The sequence below is a fragment of the Trachemys scripta genome, chromosome 7, assembly GCF_013100865.1.
Source record: "Trachemys scripta elegans isolate TJP31775 chromosome 7, CAS_Tse_1.0, whole genome shotgun sequence".
In the NCBI taxonomy this organism is placed as follows: domain Eukaryota; kingdom Metazoa; phylum Chordata; order Testudines; family Emydidae; genus Trachemys; species Trachemys scripta.
Window position 1 is genome coordinate 124,092,298 of NC_048304.1, and position 20,983 is coordinate 124,113,280.

General features: G+C 42.6%; 1 protein-coding gene across 11 annotated transcripts in view; it reads left to right on the forward strand.

Annotated features, from left to right (window-relative positions):
• Positions 1–20,983, forward strand: part of BTRC (beta-transducin repeat containing E3 ubiquitin protein ligase) — a 165,477-nt gene that overhangs the window by 54,468 nt on the left and 90,026 nt on the right. For 8 of the 11 annotated variants that reach the window (XM_034777860.1, XM_034777864.1, XM_034777862.1 and 5 more), the window contains one exon: positions 19,582–19,659. The exons of the other annotated variants lie outside the window; for them this stretch is intronic. In XM_034777860.1, the coding sequence (XP_034633751.1) occupies positions 19,582–19,659 (78 nt within the window). The remainder of the gene's footprint in view (positions 1–19,581; positions 19,660–20,983) is intronic. 11 annotated transcript variants of the gene reach the window in all.

A 20,983-nucleotide genomic window follows, 5' to 3' on the forward strand; every position in this document is an offset into this window, starting at 1 on the left:
CCCACAATCTGCTATACTTGAAGCTGGTTAAATTGAGTACTTGAGCATGAAGCAATACACACAGAACGTCACTTCCACAGGCTGTAGCTCCTTAAAAGATGACGGTGGCTGTGATCTGTGCAGTTTTGTGCAAATTAGTGTGACCTTATTGATGACAGAGGGTGCTGTCTTTTGATTGGGCAAAGCCCTTAGAATGAAGTATATGAGAGAGTAATTTTGACGTTAGCAGATCGGACAGGGTTAAGATGCTGATGGCACATGTGCACCATCTCTTCTGATAGAGGCCATTTTTGGAGAAGGGTGAGGGATAAAGATGTGGGATGATTGAGATGCATGGGCCACAATCTGGTATACGCAGGCTGCAAAGAGAAAGGGGCAGCTGTTTGTTTGTTTTTTCTTGCTTGCTTGTCACTTTTCACCATGGCTGATATTGATACATCTGAAATGATTTTTCTTAAGAGGGGCATTGTCAGTAATTTATATCCCATGTTCAGCTTTCTTTGTAAATTTCAAAGCACGTTTCCTTTGGACTATTCATGGGTTTTATTTAAAAAGTTGAGTTTTTCATTACTGAAAATGACTGTGTATATATAAATATGAGAGGTAATGATGATATTATTGATGGCCTTAAGGTAAGTAACCCATACAAAGCAAGCTGTGCATGTCTGCAGTCATTGTGTTGGGTGCAGATGTCTGTTACAATTTGTCTAAAATGAATTATTCAGCACTGGAAAGAGCAATTATTAGTATGGTAGTTTGTGTGTCTAACTGGAGGTGAAATATACGGTCTGGTCAAGAGATTCCATCGGCACCGAGAAATAGCTGCACTTGACCAACCCTTGCTTTGCATTCCCTGCTCTGGTTCTGTTCCAGCGGCCCTGTGAAATGTGCCTGCGGGCTATTTACAATGAGATTATAAAAGTGAATCAGAATTTTGGTGACTAAGATCCAGAGCGTGTGGCTCTGGCACCCCCCAGCTGGTGGCAGGCTCACCCCTGTTTATGAATGTAGTTAGGTGGCCCCCCACTGTTTACAAGACAGCAGAGGTGAGATCTTTGATTGACAAGTCAGAAATGCATTAGATCATTCCCTCTGCCAGTCTCTGGTTCATGCTGTTAAAAATGTCAGCCTCTCCAAGTTTGAATGGCAGCCCGAGGGCCTCCGAAGCTTTTTGTTTTCTGAGATGGAAACACAAATTGGATGTGTGCCTGAGCGCTTCATCCTGGGCTGTAATTTCATCTTTTAGCTAAGAACCACAAGGTACATGAGCAAAGCACCCTGTAAACAATAATACTGGGGAAAAAAATAAACAAGGTCGTGTTTCTGGTACGCTGATCCACCGGTGTCCTGACCTCTATCACGTTGAACATCTCCACTCTGATTGCTGTTCCCTTTGGCATTACAATGAGAGGGGGAGAGACTGACAGAGGAGGCAAAGATTTAAAGTTGCAGTGTTACAGTTCCTTGTATTGGCTATGAAATATTGAACTGCCACAATGTGACACTTGGATTTTTAGGCAACGGTTCTTATATGAGATGTTTAGAGTCCACTCCTCCTGCTTCCTTCACCCCGGCTCATTGATAAGCAGGGCCCTGCCAAATTCATGAAAAACACGTCCCGAACCGTGACATCTGGTCTTTGGTGTGCTTTTACTTTATACTATACAGATTTCACGGGGGGAGACCACCGTTTCTCAAATTGGGGGTCCTGACCCAAAAAGGAGTTTCAGGGGGGCGGTTTCAAGTTATTTTAGGAGGGTCGGGGTAGTGCCACTCTTACTTCTGCACTGCCTTCAGAGCTGGGCGGCCGGAGAGTGGCAGCCGCTGACTGAGGGCCCAGCTCTTCAGGCCGCAGCGCAGAAGCAAGGGTGGCAATACCATACCAGACCATCCTTCTGTGCTGCTGCTGGCGGCGGCTCTGCCTTCAGAGCTGGGCTCCCGGCCAGCAGCCACTGCTCTCCAGCTGCCCAGCTCTGAAGGCAGCACTGCCCCCAGCATCAGCACATAAATAAGGGTGGCAGTACCGCAAACCCTCCTACAATAACCTTGCGACCTCTCCCCCACCCCCCCACACAAACAACTCCTTTTTGGGTCAGGATCCTTACAATTACAACACTGTGAAATTTCAGTTTTAAATAGCTGCAATCATGAAATTTACGATTTTTAAATCCTATGACCATGAAATTGACCAAAATGGACCATGAATTTGGTAGGGCCCTATTGAGAAGATTGAAAGCAATAGCAATTAAATGCATGAAAGGGAATAAGAGAAATGGCAGAAATGCAACCAAATTAACTGCTCGATATTTATTGGTGTGGCAGAGTTAAAGGTTCAGGAGTCCAATGTCCAGTGGAGTAAGATGCGTGTGCACACTAGTCTGTGATTTTTAAATGGAAGGATGCTGCAGCGCTAGTCTAGCTGGATGTGTCTGTGTGGTGTTGGGCTTTGGTAAACAGATACAGTGCTATAGGGCAGTGCACACAACAAAAAATATTAGAGAACCTACTTATCATCCAGTTGCTTTAGTGACCTTGAGATCTAGCCAGTTCATTAGATCCTCATAACCAGTGCTCCATGTTCTCTGTCATTCCATGGCTGGGAAATCTACTACAGAATCCATTCTCTGATGCAGAATTGTGCTCTAGGATCTAAGCTTCCATTTAAAAAAATTGTTTCTGGTCTGTATAATTGCAAAGGAAACGTTCCAAACATGGCAGTAGATGAGTAAGTGGTGTGGCTTTTTCTGTTAAAAAATGCTTTTACAAGAGTGAATTACAATTTAATAACTGGAAACGTGTTTCTTTTCTACCTAAATGTCTAACATTTATAACTTTTGAAAATATAAATGTATGTTTCAGGTCTCCAGTTGAAGGCCTGGTCTACACTAAGGGCTTGTCTACACTGGCACTTTGCAGCACTGCAACTTTCTCGCTCAGGGGTGTGAAAAAACTCCCCCCCGAGTGCAGCAAGTTTCAGCTCTGTAAAGCGCCAGCATAGACAGTGCACCAGCGCTGGGAGCCACACCCCTCGTGGAGGTGGTTTTTTAGACTCTGGGAGAGCTCTCTCCTAGTGCTCTGCCGTGACCACACAAGCCACGATACCAGTGTAGACTAGCCCTAGGAAATTAGCTCAGTATAACTACGTTGCTCAGAGTTGTTAAAAATCCATACCCGTGAGTGATGCAGTTAAACTGACCTAACCCCTGGTGTAGACAGCAGTAGGTCGACAGGAGAATTCTTCCATCTCCATAGCTACTGCCTCTTGGGAAGGTGGATTAGCTATGCCTCTGGGAGAACCCTCCCATCAGCATAGGTAGTGTCTTCACTGAAGCGCTACAGCAGTGCAGCTGCACCCATTTATGTGTAGACAAGCCCTAAGTAGCAAAAGAGTGGTACAACGGAGCCTACACCATTCCACTGTTCGCCCCAGCATACAACAATCAATGTGATCATTTGCATAAAAATGCATTGTAACCACTAAGCTGCCACTGCTTCAACTCTGCATTAATGATCTCGTGTTACTGTGTAAAACTCGGAGCTGTTCCTGGTAAGCAGAGTGGTGAGGTCTAGCGTAGCAGCATTGGTTGGTTGATCAGTTAAAAAAAAAAAAACAACTCTTCTGCCAGCCAAGCCTGGATTTTCTTCCCTCCCCTGTTAGAAGTCAGAAAGGTGTATAAAGCTGTTTTGACAAATGGCATACGTAGTGCCACATTGAAGGGATACAGGTATTTTTAAAGCTAGCTCCAGTTCTTGAGGATTGTGAACATCTGCTTAGAGGTATTGTAGAGCTCCACAATGCACTAATTGAATTACTCTTTTCTGGAGTTGCAGACTGCACTAATTGAATTACAATCAGCTATTTTGTGTGTGTGTGTGTGTGTGTGTGTATGTGTTGAAATGAGCAGGGCTGAAGCCTTGGGGAGCAGGAAGGTAGTGGGAGACATGACAGATCATATGTACTGTGCTGCTATCTAATGGCTACTTGCGGTACTACATGGTCTCAGGGGAAGAGACAGTATTTCAGTCCTTTGCATAACCTAGGGCTAAACTCATCCAATTTAATTCTGGTGGTCCCAGGACATTTTTTAAAGCTTTAAATAATGGCAAGAAGGAAGGAAGTTTCATTCACTAGAATTTCTAGTTAACAATTTGGTTTTTAAAAAGCTTTAAAGTAACTTAATTTAAAAAAAAAAAAAAAAGATTGAGGTTCCAAATATTTTAACATAGCTCTTATTTAATATCAGTCTTTTTGCTGTGCCTCTAATGGCAGCTTTAGTACCCCGTATTAGGGGAATGAGTGGATTAAGCATGCTGCATCAAAATCCCTCTTAAACATTAATGCCTGCCTGCCTCTCTATATTCCTGTATATGGTGAAGTTAGTACCCGGATAGCCTATTGTAAATCACTGGGCTTTACTATAATTTTGTGTTTGAAGAATTCTATGGGAAGTGCTTAAAATGTAGCCAGTTACACAAGATCAGGTTCTACAAATCTCTGCTGAACTGGCAGAATTAAAGAATATAATTTTACCACAAACCTGGGAAAGTTTTGAAACACTGAAAAGTGCAATAAACCTTCCTCATCCAGCCTTTTAAGTCTTTGTTAGTCACAATTCAGTGATTCATGTGAAACAAATATCACACATTCATAATTCCAAAGAAGAGGAACTTTAATGCAAACACACAAGAGAACAGAACAAAGTCTGTCCTCTTATAAAGCGGGCATTTAACTAGGCACATACCAGTTTGAAAATAAGCCCTATAAGAGACATGTGCTTGCAGAATCCTAAAATTCAGAGGTAGAAGGGAGACTTAAATCACATTTTTGTCAATTTCTCTTCTATTAAAAAGTTGTTCCCCGCAGCATATGAACACTTCCTGGTTTATGTACAAAAATAATCAGATGTTCTATTCTTCATGCTCTTTACTATTATGAGAACCAGGCAGCTAGATACAATACTTCACTAATTTCCACTATTCTTTTTCGGCTTGTTCGCACAAAATAATTTCTCAACAGAGATTTAATAACAGAGATAGCACTGTAGTGAGGTCTCGTTAGTAAGACTTCATTACTTTTCGAAAGATGCTAATGTAACTTGCTAGGATGCTATTTAGTGTAACTAAAACTAAATGACACTTGTCAGAATAAATAAACAACATATACAGCGATATGTGAGATCCTTTTCTATTGCATTTGTTCACTTACTTGCGATCTCTTAATATCTGGTCATCTAATGTGAATCAGCAAGGTTCCACTATATGTGCAACTACTGTGACGTCTCCGGCTTCATTGAGATCTGCAAAAAGACAAAAGAATTCTGCAGACTAACATTTGGTCTTAAATGCCACTTTTTGAGGAGGTGTTAACCAAATCAGTCTGCAGAATTTATTTTGGTTTATAGTTGCTTCTCTTTAGCATTGTATCAGATTGTCTGCCTTCCTGGGTTCCTTTTGAAATAGTCAAGGAGACTGTTTCCAGGAGACGTTGCCAATCAAATGTTCAAATAATGAATTGCAGTCCTAATGCTCTTGTCCAAATGTTACATTTCGGGGGAGGAGGGTTATTTTTAAATGATTGTCAGTGTAATTTGGCACCACTGTCAAATGTTCTTTGACTCTGTCCGTGAACACCGCAGTGATCAAGCCAGCCACATACATGCAGCTTTGTAGAATAGAACTTGGGATCTACGTCTCCAAATACACAGCTGTATATCCAGTAAACTAAAGGAGGGTTTCTTTTAGCTCAGTCCATGAAAGGAGCCAATAAACATATGAACATGTCTGGTATCTCACAAGGGTGTGCTCTGCACTCCTATGGCACTTTAGAAGTGATGAATGAAGTCCACAGTGACCCCATGAAGTAGGCGATACATGTTTGTCCATGCCATACTCTCACAATACCTTTCCTTGTCAAGTTTTAGAAAACCAACGCATCAATGTTTTGGATTGTTCATAATAAAAATCCTTGTGCTCAGCGAGCCCCTTCTTACAGTGTCTCCTGCTGGTGGAGCCTGGAATTGGAGGCTTTTTTACAGAATATGAGTCACCTTCATGTGGCGTAGGAGTGAGCTCAGGGCTGCTTTAAGAAGCTGTAAGTGGGAATGAATCCATTCCATACAGGGTATAAAGTGCTTTCTTAAAACAATCTATTTCTGGAACCTAAATTGTCCTGGGACCAGCTCTTGATATAAAAATTCATAGAAACCTGTTTTTCAGAGTGTGGTAACTTCTTGCCATAGTGCTGTAGTGTTAGAATTCACATTGGCCAGGTTGTTCTGTAAATTAAACACTGACAGCTCCCCTCAGGGGAACAGCCAATGTATTTATGATGATGTGCTGATTACACAAAATACACTGCAAGCAGAAAACAGCTGCAGAGAACAAACCTCTTAAAAGAATACAATTACAAATAGCACCCTCAGTATTTCTAGTGGTGAGAGTAAAATACAGCATGCTAATGGAGGTTTTCTAGTCTGCTTCAAAAGAAGAAAAGGGCTATACGAAGGAAAGAAGCTAAAGTCTAGTTGGATGCACTTGCAGTGCCAATATAGAATGGTATATAATCCTGTTCCTGAAAGTGAGGGTCAAGAAAATACCGCAGGGCCTTGTCTACTGCAGACCTCGCTTCTTAAAATGTCTTTCTATTGTAGCTCCACCAGCATTGGCAACAGTGGGAGCACTAGTGTAGGCCAGGTGCCAGCATTTTAACCACCACCACAACCCTGTTCTGAATGGATCTAAGCAATATGGTGGTTAAAATGCCAGCAGATGGTCCACACTAGCACTCTGACCATGGCTAACAGCAGAAGAGTTGGGACTGGGGGGAAACTTCATGGGAAAAAAAGTCTTAGTTCAAAAATAACTGACCCTGATTTTAGGGCTAATTGTTTTTTATATGTTTTGGGAGAGTCGGTGGGAATGAAAGAGGTGTGTTCTCTTCTGTCTCTACATGGCATGGTTTAAATTGTTCTGTTCTAGATGACTGTGGGGTTTGTTTTATTTTTTCACCACCCAGAGATGTGGTAGGCACCCCGCTGTAGGCAAGGCCCTGGGGCCGAGAGCTTACCATCCAATTTAGATATGACAGAATCAAGGCTGCAACAAAACAATGCGGGGAGGATGGTAGAAGAAGAACTTGGCATTATTCTGCTTAGAAAGCTGCTAGGAATTAGAAGAGGTTACTCTGAAGAGCCTGTGGTGCATGGGCAGAGTTGTGTAGGGGAAACAAAGGATGGGGATAGCGGGGGTGCTGTGTCAGTACCTATGTGCAATAGAGAAGTTGTGAAAGGACTGATGCAGCCAGATTGGGTCAAGGTTTGTCCAAGTTAGCCAAACATGGCTGTAGAATATATTTAGGACGTGCATCTATGAAACATGTTTCAAATACCAGGCACGCGGTCTTCAGTTTACAGCCCTAGAAAACGTGTTGAACTTTCAGTGTATAAATCTGTTTTTACATTAGCTAAGGAAAGTGACAAGGAGCACTTCAGTTCACTTGCCTAAAACAAAGAATCAGTTCTTCCATCTGCAGATCCCCAGCATGTACTAATCAACTCTTCTACATCTGTCCATCTCTTTTAACTGAGTTTTGAGCCTCCCTGCATTGTGCTGCTCTGCTGACATCTATCCCATGTGGCAAAAAGGAGTTTTGTATAATCTCCCCACTTTAATCAATAGAATAATTGATAAACCAGATAAGATTTAAACTGATTACCTCCCGAGTAGAACTCTCCAGGGGCCTTGGACTCTCTTAATTTTGACATGTGTGTTGTGTACCCTGCGGATGAAGTGCAGTTTGAATTATCTGTTTTTATTTGCTTAATGGTGGGGAGGGTGTTAAAGTCAAATGTTTAATTAACCCAGCAATGGGCTGCGCTGTCACTTACACACACATCCAGCTGATTGAGATATCTCACCAAGAATACTGAATAGGAATGATAATGTGGCACTGAGACGGAAGATTGCTTTTTCAATCCATTTGCTGGGTCACTGCTTTGAATGTCTTATTGGATGAAAGGCATTCAGCCTGGGAAAAAAAACCCAGCATTTAAGTACATTTTGTTTCCTGGCCCCCTCCCCACCAAGAAGTTAACTAAAACAGATATGTTGTAGGTTTAATAAGCCATTCATGTCCTAGCAAAAGGCTGTGAATAGTGGATCTCAATAGCCAATGGCCTAGAGCTGTATAATTTCCTTTAGAAACTAGCCCCAAGGTATCTGAATATGAGCTATTACATACACACGCCCTTACCCTTCATTCTTTGGTTGCTCTATTACTCACCTCATTTTATAGTCACCGCAGCAGTGACAACTCTTCGTCCCCAGTCAGGGAAGCGAGATGTGCAATTGCATCTTTGAACGCCCCCTCAAGAGAGTGCTGTTTCAATGTTGGATTTTTTTATGGCCGAACCCAGTAGCAGGGGTTTTAATTTAAGTGTTCTATAGGGGTGTTTCATTATTTCGTGCATATTTGGTTACGTCAAAGCATCAGAATAGCCCCTGGGCTTTGCTCCTTGTGTTGCAGCCATTGTTCCAGCACAATAATATTGGCTAGCCAGACATTATACAGCCGATCTCTAGTCCCGCACCCTCATTTTCCATTGTTTCATTAGAAGGGGTACGTTAGTTGTTTGATGTTGCTCAGAAGACTGAGGCACATTTAGACACCTGCATCTTTACAATGAGTTTGTCGTTGGTAGTGTGTAGAAATGAATACATAATAATGTACTAGAAGTTAGCTAAGTTTGACCCATACTCCAAGGTTGGATGGGCCTCTTATGTCCATCTTAGCAAATATAACTTCGTTACTCTTGGTTATTACTGGGAAGGAAGTACATTTAGAGTAGAGAACCACTTTTATTTAATCAACTATTTCCAGGAAGGAATGTGGTCTAATGGTTAGAGCAGTGCCTGGGAGTCAGGGTTTGGGGCTTTGTACCTTTCCCACCACTAGCTTGAACTGCAGCCTTGGGCAAGTCACTTCTCTGTTTCAGGGCACAACATGAATGAAGGTGTGAAGTTGAGCATCCGGGGAGAAAATCAGAGCAGAGACTAAAAGAAGGGAAGGGGTAAGGTTATCGAGGGGTGTATGGTGAGGATGATGAGCTTGAAGCTCATGCTTTTGGATTTAAGAAGCTAGCCAAAGGGTTCGAGGAGAAGAGATAATGACTAGTAGCAGCGTTTTTGTCTCTATTTTTGGGAGAACTGGAAGTGGGGAGACTAAAATCAAAATAAAAAAGGCCGGAGACAATCATGGAGTGACAGGACTTTTAGTATTGGGACAAGTGAGGCTTTATTTTTCCTTGCTGAGGGGTTTTGCTGTAGGAAGTTAGTGCTGGTCTACATTAGAAAAATAGATCAACCTAGTTACATCACTTGGGTGTGAAAAATCCACCCCTCTGAGCAATGTCCTTAAGCTGATCTAAGTCCCCATTTAGACAGCACTAGGTGAACTGAAACTACCGCCTCTCATGGAGATGGATTTCCTACAGCGATAAGAGGACCCCTCCTATTGCTGTAGTAAGTGTCTACATGAAGCACTGCTGTGGTGTTTTAAGTGTAGAGTTGTTGTAGTGTAGAGTTACTGTAGTGTTTTAAGTGTAGACATATCCTTAGAAAGTAGTGCTTCAACAAAGGACTCAGAATCTACTGTGAAACTAGCCAACCTTACAGTCCATTTATCAAAGCACTTGCAGTTCCCATGCAGATGAAGCCATAATAAATATTGAGCGAAGAAAGTTAACCTGTGTCTAGAGAATTTTAATAAATAAAAAGTTCAAAAAAAAAACCCTCTCCCCAGACCTGTTGGCTCTTGCTAACTCTTGTTAGTACTAGAAATATGTTTTTGACACCTCTTTGGGATGTTAGCTTATGTGCACAATCTTTAATGTCTGACTGTGATATTTTTCCCCCCGTGTGGGGAAAATCAAGAAAGCAGCTGGTTCAAGAATAGATAAGCACTAGTAAAAGCTTTGATTCATATTAAACAAACAAACAAAAACAAAACAAAAAACAGAATGAAAGTGACTGATCCTAAAATTTGGTGTTTTCACATGCTGAAATTCAGTGTTAAAAATGCATTTTTGTGTTCATCAAATGAAGGAATGCAGTAAAGCAAACCAGTGAGGAACAGAGCCAAATCATTTGATTCCCCCTTCCCTTTTGAAGTGCTTCTGTTTCTTGATAAATCTGCCTCCATGAATTGTGCGTGGCAATATTTTCCAATCTTAAAGACAGATTAACTAAAGCTGAAATCGATGGTGGGACATATTAACAGAAATTTGAAAGATCAGAGAAATCGTTAAGGTTGTCCTAGAGAGTGGGGACAAAGCTGGTTTGTTGGGGGAGGGAAGGGAAGGCCAGTGCACAGAATAAGACACTGGAGTGAGACTGACCAAAGCAGAGGATGACTGCATAGTACAAAAATACCCTCAAGGCCAGTCCTTGATAAGTTCAGTTGTCTGGTCTTCAGAAGTTTACCCTATGTTATTGCTAGCATGAATTGAATCAGCATTACACACGTAGGTACATGTGCACTTTGGAAAAATGGGTTTTTGGATCCTAAAAAGATGTAGATTGTCTTGATATACCATAGAAAACTTGAAATACAAAATGCAAACTGTAAATGCCACACTTCCACCTGCCAAGGTACTAATTGATTTTATCATTCAGGAAAGATTCTAAAGCAGACCCTGGCTGAGCAGGGGGTGTCAACATGAACCCTTAAGGTTTCTTTTGCTCTAACCTTGTTATGAAGAATGGGGAAGTAGCGCTGCCTAATGCAGATGTCTGGGAGTTACAAAAATAACCAGATGTCCTGATTAGCAGAAGCAAATGTTCTTTCCTTAATCCACGTAAAATTATATTCAAAGGCTGTCCGGATGTAATGCTTGTGTAAATAAGGCACCAACAAAAATTGGAATATAAAGGGCCTTCGGCCAATTGGCTTGAAGGCTTGAATATTAAAAACAAATTTACCACTGTTGACTCTCTTAAATTCATACAACAGAAATGTGAAGCTGCTTCCCAGGGAACATGGAAAGAGTGTTCTCATTAGCCATATTTTTACCCTCTGTTTTGAGAAATTTATGGTTAAGCGAAACTAGCTATTTAAATTCCCGTGACTAGTGTGTTCCCACCACCTGGATCCCTGTTTATGTTAAAACAAACTTAATATTGTTGAAACTATTTCATTGTTTCATAATATCTTTGATAAATATTTGCACTAGCTTTTAAAGATCTATGTTTTGCATCAAATTCTCTATTCTGCTGGTAGTGTTAAGACATCCCACAACTTAACCTTCATCTTTCTAATAAATTAATAACTGATTTAATTAAAAGAATAACTTGGTCTGAAAATTCTCCTTAATTTCTCGAAGTTTTGATATGCCATGTTGCTGTGGGAAGACATTCATTCTAATCTGGCATTTATTGGGTTGAATACAAAGCAAGGAAAACATATATAAAGTCTACTTCTGGGTATTTGGGGGTAGAATTGTATCAAATTTTGGGGGTAATTTTGTATGTGGAATGTATTATAAGTGCAGGCTGAACTCTATTTATACTTTCCTACCTTTAATGGGGTGAGAGGAATAGCTCAGTGGTTTGAGCATTGGCCTGCTAAACCCAGGGTTGTGAGTTCAGTCCTTGAGGGGGGCCATTTAGGGATCTGGGGCAAAAATCTGTCAGGGATGGTACTTGGCCCTGCTGTGAAGGCAGGGGACTGGACTCGATGACCTTTCAAGATCCTTTCCAGTTCTATGAGATCGATATTAAAAATTGCTAAATTGCTCAAACCTTTGATTGAAAATGGTTTGTATTATGATAGCATCTAAGGGACCCTTCCCAGTCATGGATCAGGGCCCCGTTGTCCTAGGTGCTGTACAAATACACAAACTGTCCTTGTCCTGAGAAATCAAACACCTGACTCTGAGCCAGCTTAACTTGTGTCTTTCTCTTTAACATTAATGGTTGCAAAAGAGGGGAATGAAAGCATCAATTTGCCTCCCTCGTCCCACTTCTCCTCCCTATATCTCCTTCCTTCTAATAATTAAACATAAACCCCTGGCAAAAATACCACTTAACTTTAAACGTTCAAGAGCAAGGGAACGTAATTCAGTCATTCCATGCTTAAGTCACCCCCTTGTGCCTACATACTGCAATTTACAGAGTCTTCAAAGAGGATCTCGTAGCAATGAATGTTCAGAGCTGCATATGCCAAAGATGGTTGAGGTATAATCCGTACCTCTGCATTTCACTGTTGTAGATCTCCCTGTGTGTTGCAGTTGTCGTTTGTTTTATTTACTGAGCATGTAGAGGGTATGGCTTTTAAACTTGCCCTTTTCATACTTGTTTTCCTCACGGTAACTTAGTTCACTTTAAGGACTTGCTTTACGTGGGGTAGTGACTAGTCAAATAAGCATGAATCTGAGCATGTTGTGCCACTCAGGAACAGCTCTAAATGTGTTAAACGGTGTTCAGGCTATAATTTTAAAACTAAAATATTGCTTGCAGTCTGAGGATGGCTGTGCCAGGTTTCATCCTAGCACTGTTTGAAATGGCTGAGATGTTTATAAACTGACACACAGCATTTATAAAATCAGGATGCCGACAGTCCCTAAACAATAACAATGCTCTTGGACTCATCTATCACTTACAAAGGTTATTGGAAAGGGAATGTAGGGCCTTTGCTATCACTTATTCCTCTTCCTCCTTCTTTTTAAATCCATATTCTGGCTGGCAGAGGCACAAAATATTTCAGGCCAGTTTTTCCATCTCTTCCATCACTTCACCTATTCCCACAGGCTGATGCAAACTAGGAAAAATCCTATTTTCTGCCATCGTGGGACAACCAAAAATCCAGATTGAACAAGTGAAACTTCCTGTCTGCCAGGCGAGCTGCTGGCCTGAATTTGAACAGAAAACAATATGCACTGACTGGCAAATATAACCTGGAGCTGGGTGGGAAAATGGGTCATCTTCTTCATTTTCCTTGTAAATTACACCAATCAGCAGACAGAATGCTGATGTATTCACTTTGTTAAAGTGTTCCCTCTTGATTAACCCAAGTGCAGTGTCCGGTGATTGGATAAGAGTAGCCATGGCTAAGTATGCACATTCCCCAACGTGCTTTAGTGGGACTCAACTACTGTTTGATGACCTTTATAAGGAACCAGACACAGGAGGTCAGCTTTCACTTTCAGAAGGAGCCAGAATTTACATTGCCAAAGAGTCACAGTAATACGTCATCAGCCCCCCATAAGCTTCCCCACCCCCTCACTTCCAACGCCTCCCACCCACTGGCAGCCCCGCCGATCAGCGCCTCCCCCTCCCTCCTCGCACCTCCCGATCAGCTGTTTCCTGGCGAGCAGGAGGCGAGGGGGAGGGGGAGGGGGAGGCGCGAGGGCACTGCAGGCTCAGGGGTGGGGGTGAGAAGGGGTGGAGTGGGGGCCGGGCCTGTGGCAGAGCCAGGGGTCAAGCAGTGAGCACCCCCCCGGCACACTGGAAAGTTGACACCTGTAGCATGAGCCCCGGACTCGGTGCCTATACAAGGAGCCGCATATTAACATCTGAAGAGCCACATGTGGCTCGTGAGCCACAGGTTGGCCACCCCTGTCCTAAGGGGAGGGAAGGCCAGGGGGGCTTTGCGCGCTGCCCCTGCCAGGAGTTCCGGTTCCGCAGCTCCCATTGGCCAGGAACCACAGCCCATTGGCCAGGAACCACAGCCAATCGGAGCTGCGGGGGCGGTGCCTGCAAGCAGGGACAGCGCACAGATCCCCCTGGCCCCTCCACCTAGGTCAGGAGCCGCAGGGTCATGCCAGCTGCTTCTGGAGAGCTTCCCTCCCCGCGCCGACCCCCCCCCCCCCCCCGAGTGTTCAGGCAGTCCCTGAGCCAGTCACGCCGGCTGCTTCAAAAGTCATGGAATCCGTTACTTCCGTGACACATGCAGCTTTACCTACGAGGTCAAAGTGGAGGTTCCTTGGAGGAGCTTGTTCTGGAGGGAGGGAAAATAAAACATCTCACTGCTTAATGTTAAAAATGTATAAAGATGGCTATAAAAATATCTGGACAGCTAAATTTGACATCCAGGTTGTTCTTGGACTAGCCACTAATCTCATCTCAGGTTGGACACAGTGCTTCCATTCTTTACTAATGGAACTGATGTGCCCAAGAAGACTCAGGCCTTGTCTACACTGCCGCTTTAGTCGACGTCAGTTATGTTATTCAGGAGTGTAAAAAGCCATCCCACTGAGCGACGTAACTGAACGCGGTGTATAGCTCCCACCTCTCGTTGAGGTGGGTTAATTATGTCGACAGAAAAGCGCTCTCCCATCAACTTATCACATCTTCACCACACCCGCTAAATCGATGCTGCTGCACCGATCGCAATGGCACCGATCGCGCGCAGTAGTGAAGACAAGACAAGCCCTCAGTCCCTTGCAATGGGTATGCTTATGTCATTAACAACCCACCCAGCGTTAGCTTTGCATTTCAACAAACATGTATGTGTACACTCACATTGGCTAGCACAAGTGTTAATTGATTGGAAGGGATCTATTTGTCTGAGAGCTCTATTAAAATATAGACTGGCACATAATGCATTTATAATATTTTTTGCAAAGCAAGCAAGTGCTTCCTGTATTGGATGCAAATGTTAAAGCAATAGTTTGTTTTAAGGGCCAGTGCTGCACAAATGTTGGCCTTTGGGATAATGACAAGTGTTTTGCCTGCATAAACAATACATTTTCCCCCCCTGAGGTCCACGCACACCTAGTTTCCCTCAAGCACATCATCTCTGTCAGGTTAATCAATAGGCACCGTATGGCAGAGGGTCAGTAATCAGTGTCATCGTGCCTTTAAATCGTGTTGAAAATTTGCTTAAAGCCTGGGCCAATTAACATCGAGATGATGAATGGATGGGTAGATGGGAAGAGCCTGGCGCTCAGGGGCTTGTGAGAAGTAGATGCTCAGCTGTTGAGCAGCAGACACCAGCGAATAAAATCAGCCATTCATGTTAGCTCAGTCCACCCACTCTTAATGATAATGTCAATCTAGCAAAATATATACACATTGGAGTTGTCATGAGTTCATAAATCAAAGGAGTTTGTCAAAGGCATTCAGATTAACGAGGCAGCAGCAATAACAAGTCAAATTTGCATAGAGAATTGCCCGAATCTCAGTAAATTATGATCCTGTTTTTCATTTGATTATTTGCTAATGTCTCAAGAGGGAGAATGATTACATTAGCATGCAAAATCTACTCCAGAAGTAGAAATCTGAGGTATAGCAGACCAGCACACGATGACAATTAATCAGTTTCTGCATACTAGCATAAACGTGCAAGGCCCAGAAATGAACTCCTTTTTTTTATTATTATTTCTCCTTGCTACTGATCCAAATGGTTCAGCTTGACAGAGACTTTATATTGCTTTAACAGTGTTCTGAATTGTGCCTGCAGGCAAGACATAGTTATGCAGCTATAACCAACCTATCCATCTGCCAACCAGATTGGAATTCTCCTATCCAAGGCTTCCATTAACCCCCACTGACAGCTCCAAACAGGATTAAGAATTTGAAAGCATAAAAAATAGTTGTGCTCTTTACACAGACACACAGTTCTCCCCCAGCCCCACCTCCCCACATGTGGAAGAAGACTGCATCTGTACTGTTTTATAATTAGTGTTGGGCAACACAGCATCAAAACAACTGCCCAGTTGGCAGGTTCCTGATTTCCACCATGAGGATTAAGGCAGTACTAAAGGTAGCCCTGTGCAGTTGGTAGCCCGAGTGCATTCATCCGTCTATTACAGCTCAATCCCAGTATTGCTTTCATGGGTTATATACAGAAAATACTGCATGTCATCACACGTCAGACGCTTTAGCCTTCGGACTGTGTGCCGTATAACACAGGGCGTGTTTGAGATAGTGGGGACTTCATGTGGAGAGTCAAATAATGAAACGAGTTTGTGGTGGTTATTGGGATGATAACATGCTGTGGAATTATATCCTGTTAGTTACAGGCTTAAAGTCTTAAATCTGAAGTCTTAAATCTAAATTGTATTTGGAAAGGGTCTCTTGTAATAGACAGTTACCATTTTAGGGCAGATAAACTATGAAAGGCAAATACCCTTCATGTGGGCCTCAGAGGAGAAGGCTAGAGAGGAGGGCTAACGACTAAAGTAGAGGTTTAGGAATCAGGATTCCCAGTTTCTATTCCCAGCATTGCCACCGACATTCTGTGTGACCTTGTGTAAAACCTGTGGTCTCTATCTTCTCGATCTGGGCAAATAGAGGTGATAATCTTAGGGGTGAGGGGGATGGGAAACGTAACCACTTAATGCTTTGTGGGACTTGCACAATGAACGATGCAAAAACGCAGGCTAGTCCTACTTTGTAGAAGATGCTCCATGCATTCCAGCACAAGCACTCTCTTGCCCTATCTGGTTTGGTAAGGATGGTAGCCAAGAAAGGCACTGACACTTAGAGGAAATGGGATTTCAGAATTTGCCCCAATTCAAGAAGTTGTTTGGGTTTTCAGCTGTGACCTGCCTTTCGGTCTGCTGATTCTGTCCCCACCCCTTCGCCGTAGCAGATTCCATCTTGTCTTTGCTACAAATCAGTTGCAGTTCCTGCAAACCTTTGACATTTCTGATGCATGCATCATCTTAATATATGAGCATCAAATGCCACATTCTAGAGCTATGATTGCAAAACACCTTTTTGATAGCCTTTTGTCATCCTCCTTCGTGGCTGGAAGCATCACTCGTCATGCTGTAGCAAACTTAAAATTCTGGTCCTCAAACAGGGGAGCAGACTTCCCTTGCATTGTTCAGCAATGAGATACAGGTACAGATGTAGCTTTCTGGTCACTGTTATAATAGTCTAACTTTACCACTGGAAAGCTGAATGGTGACCAATACTGGGCATTGGTCTATCAAGTGGAATTCACTTGAATGCAGGTATGACTATTTCTGAACTATTTGGAGGCTTGTAGTACACCTGGAATGGTGATTTTTCCTATTCCTGAGAAATAAGCGGGAGTTGGAAACATCTGTGCTTTGTTTCTTAAGTGTAATGCTTTCCAGTCATTCTGTCTTCACCAAGCGTAACTTACTTGCCGACAAAAGTGCATGAGCAGCGCTCCTCTTTAATAGTCTGCTATTGGAGCTGCTGTGTGGGTACTGTAGAATGGTGAGACGCCAAGCTGTGAACCACCATATGCACTTGGCAGTCTTTGTCTGGTCTTTGTTCAGCCAACCTCGTAGCCTTGCCACCTATAAAGATAATGAATGCAAAAAGGTCTTCTGCTCGCTTTTAAAATTAGATCTTTAGTTTAAAGAAAAAGAAACTGGAAAACTTGTGACACGTTGTGATAACAAGAAATTTCAGGCTAAAGGCTGTTTTTTCACCTCCGCATTGAATTGCCTGGCTTTTGACATTGTTTTAACCTCAATGACATTGAAAGGCAGTTTGAGAGGCATGGGGAAGATGAGATTTCACTTTTAATAACCATTTTCTAAAACACACAACTTGAGGAAAAATAGGATTTTTGAAGCTATTGTGGGAAGGGGGATTGAATATTCAAAATGCATCTTTAAAATAGATAAGAAAACCAGTTCCTGGAATTACTTCAGAATCCTGTATCTCTAGCAATTAATCTGTTTTCAGAAGTACCAAAATTGAAATCCCTACTTGTGTTATTAAACTGTGCAGATGAGTACAGAGCAGTTTGTGCAAAGATGCATCATAATTTCCTTTTCACATTTGTACAGTTTTAACCTGGGCATTCACAGCCCTCTCTAAACCAGACTTAACAAATAACTTTCTCCTAGCTGAGGCCCTGTGTGAAAACTTCTCAAAGATTTGGGTTGTTTTACCGAGTTATCAGGCCTGTTTAGGATTGATTTACATTATAAAACCCTGACTACAGCTGCTCAGACCTCATTGTGCCTCCTGAGTTCTGTGTCTTGTAAAGCTCATTAGTTTCTCTGCAGATCTTGATTTACTCAGAATCCTCAGGACCAGTTTACCTTGAGGTGTTTTTTTTTTCTTCTCTTCCATCTCTCAGCAAACTTTGCTCATGTCCTTGCCATCTTCCCGCTCTCTTCTCCTTCAATGAAACTAGGAACTGTGACCTACCTAGACCCTTGCTGATCACACAGCACCTGCTGCAGGCACCCAAATACACTGCTCCACTGATGGCTTCCTGCAATCTGCTTCCTCTCTACAGTCCCCACTCGACCACACTGCTTGTGGTGTACCAGCTCTTCCTTGACTGACAGATGCTCCAGCCAGTGACTGAAATTTGGGGTTGGGAGCTAGCTCTAAGGGGGATCTGGATATGTGAGGAGGATTCTGGGAGGTGATGATCATAAAGGGGATGCAACTTCCACCTTAAAATCCTATCCTGATCCCATCTGCTATAGCCAGAAACTCTTCCTGTTACTGGCTTATCTCTCCCTAGTAAAACTTTCCCTTATGCCTTTATAAACTGACTAGTCTCCGAGGTACTGAATGCAGGGGTTTGTGACCTAAAGGCTATTACTACTGTGGTGTTCAACACTGACTTTAGCTGTGTGTACAGAATTCCTCCAAACAACACAGTCTATCCTTAGCCTATCAACATGGTGGTTGAAATTGTGATAGCAACCACCATGTTTTAGTATTGCTTCCCTGGCCAATGTGGACAGGATGTTTGTTTGTTTTTCCAGTTAATTGTTTGCTGAATGTGTCCCAAAGAAATCCTCTGTCCTTAGATAAACAATAGCACTGTTCCCAGACAAGGAATCCGTAGCTTAAACCATAGCGTGAAGAGGACAGAAGTCTCCAGAATAGTTTTCTGAGCCCATCATCAGCCGAGGAGCATTTCTGGAGCAGCCTCTTATGGCTTGCCCTTCCTCCTCAACACCCTATAGTCCCAAATAGGTGGTGGTAGTGCAGGATCCTATCAGCTTTTCTGGAGAGAGAGAGAGAGAGAGAGAGAGAGTGCGCACACACCAAAAAAAAAGACACTCAGAGGCATAGCAGGAATGGTGCTATCACTGATCTAACGGAATTTGATGACCTGGTTCACCACAATTTAGAGGTGGGCCAGACAGATCTGAATGTTGGTGACTCACTAAACTCCTGTGCAGTCAGCCAGTATTCCTGCTAATATGAAGCTACTGGATTATAGGGGGACCGTTGACATTTATTAGTTACGTTTACTCTTTACAAAATAGAATCTTTTTAAAACGAGTCACTGTAGGGAGTTCAGGGACATAAGCGGTGGTATAGTAGATCAGGCTATCAAGTCACCTGCTCGGCATCCTACCTCCAACAGTGGTCAGTACTGGCAGTTTTAGAGGAAAGTCCTAAACAAACACAAACTTCTCCACTATACCTATCGAATGGTGCATTATTGATCAAGAATAAGAAAAATTCTGTCTTCGTCCTAACAAGCCAGTTGGCTTACACCTGAGGCTAGCTTTTTCATGTGTGTATAAAATCTAGCTTGTGTAGCTTGCAAAGATTCAGTTTCCTTTCCTCCCACAGAATAATATTGGGGATAAGAACTGAATTAAAGCTTGCTTTCTTTCACAGAATTCCTCAGAGCGAGAAGACTGTAATAATGACGAGCCCCCTAGGAAGATCATTCCAGAGAAGAATTCACTTAGACAGGTATGCAACTGGTCTCTTCAAAATACAATAAAACTTCCTAACAGTTTGAATCTTAAAACACTTTGGGAAACTAGAGTCTGAGCTTAGGGTCCTGACTTTTTTCTGGAGCACTTGTCAAGCTCGAGCCTGAAAGTCCTTTCTCGTTCTCCTTAGTGGGAGAAGGCAAGTAGCATTGTATGTGGGAAAATCAGACGTGTTGGGCTTTTGTGACTATGAACAGGGATATCCATTTCTGAGCAAGTATAGCCCCATCAGCTGGGACTTTATATCTGAGTTTTGTTTACTTGCTAATCATTGGGAAACTCTCCAGCCTTGGTCTGTAGTACTCCCGCTGTCTCATTTAGGCCTTTCTACAATACCTTGTATCCAAGAATCTCAAGGTGCTTTACAAAGAATGACCATACCTAGAAGGTAGGCTTTCTTAGAGCCGTTGTCCAGGCTGATAACCTAAAAGCAGAGCTGCTTTGATTTCCCTCGAAAAGTTTAAGATGAGTCCTTATAGATCTGCTCTGCCCCCGCAGCCCGCAAAAGTTTTAACATCTCTTCTGATCCCTTCTCTATATTAAAACAAATTCCTTACCATCTTAATTTAAATTAAGCTCTACGCAGCAGGGAGTGTATCTTCCTGTATGTATTGTACATCACTGAGCACCCTGGTGTTCAACAAATAAATGCGTCAATATCCTTTAAAGAGAGCAAATTTTTCCTCCCACCACCCCACCCAAAAAAGTTTACTTGCCTAGCACCATCAAAAGACCCATTTCAGCGGTTCCCTCATCCTGGCTGAGAAAGGAGGACATAGATTTGTAAACTGGCTATGTGCCCCTATGGTCAATTTTATAATGTGTTAGGTACTTTAATATAACAGTAGTAGGTACAGTATAGATACCTAGGCATCAATCCCTTCAATAATATTGTCAAAGGAAAAATAAGATTTTATTGCAAAAGTACTTATTTTTTTCCCCACAGTTCAGGGGAAAAGAATACTTGTCTTATAGCTCAAGATCCAGCCATGCAAAGTGTCAGTGATCTAATCCGTGATGTACATGATGCACAGTCCTGCTGTGAGAAGCCTATGATCTACAAGATAGAGATAATACAAGGTATAGTGGGATCCCCAGAAGGATGTCAGATTACAGTGTTGCATGCCCCCTCCCCCAGTGTTCCTAACTTTCTCGTTCCATAACCTGCTGCCCTTACATAATGTTAGGCAACATATTTTCTATGAGGGAGAGTCCACAGATCCTAGCAATTGATCTTCAGCCATCTTGCAGCTTTGGGGTCAGAGCCAGAACTGTCTGTCGTAGGCAGAGTTGTGGGGCCC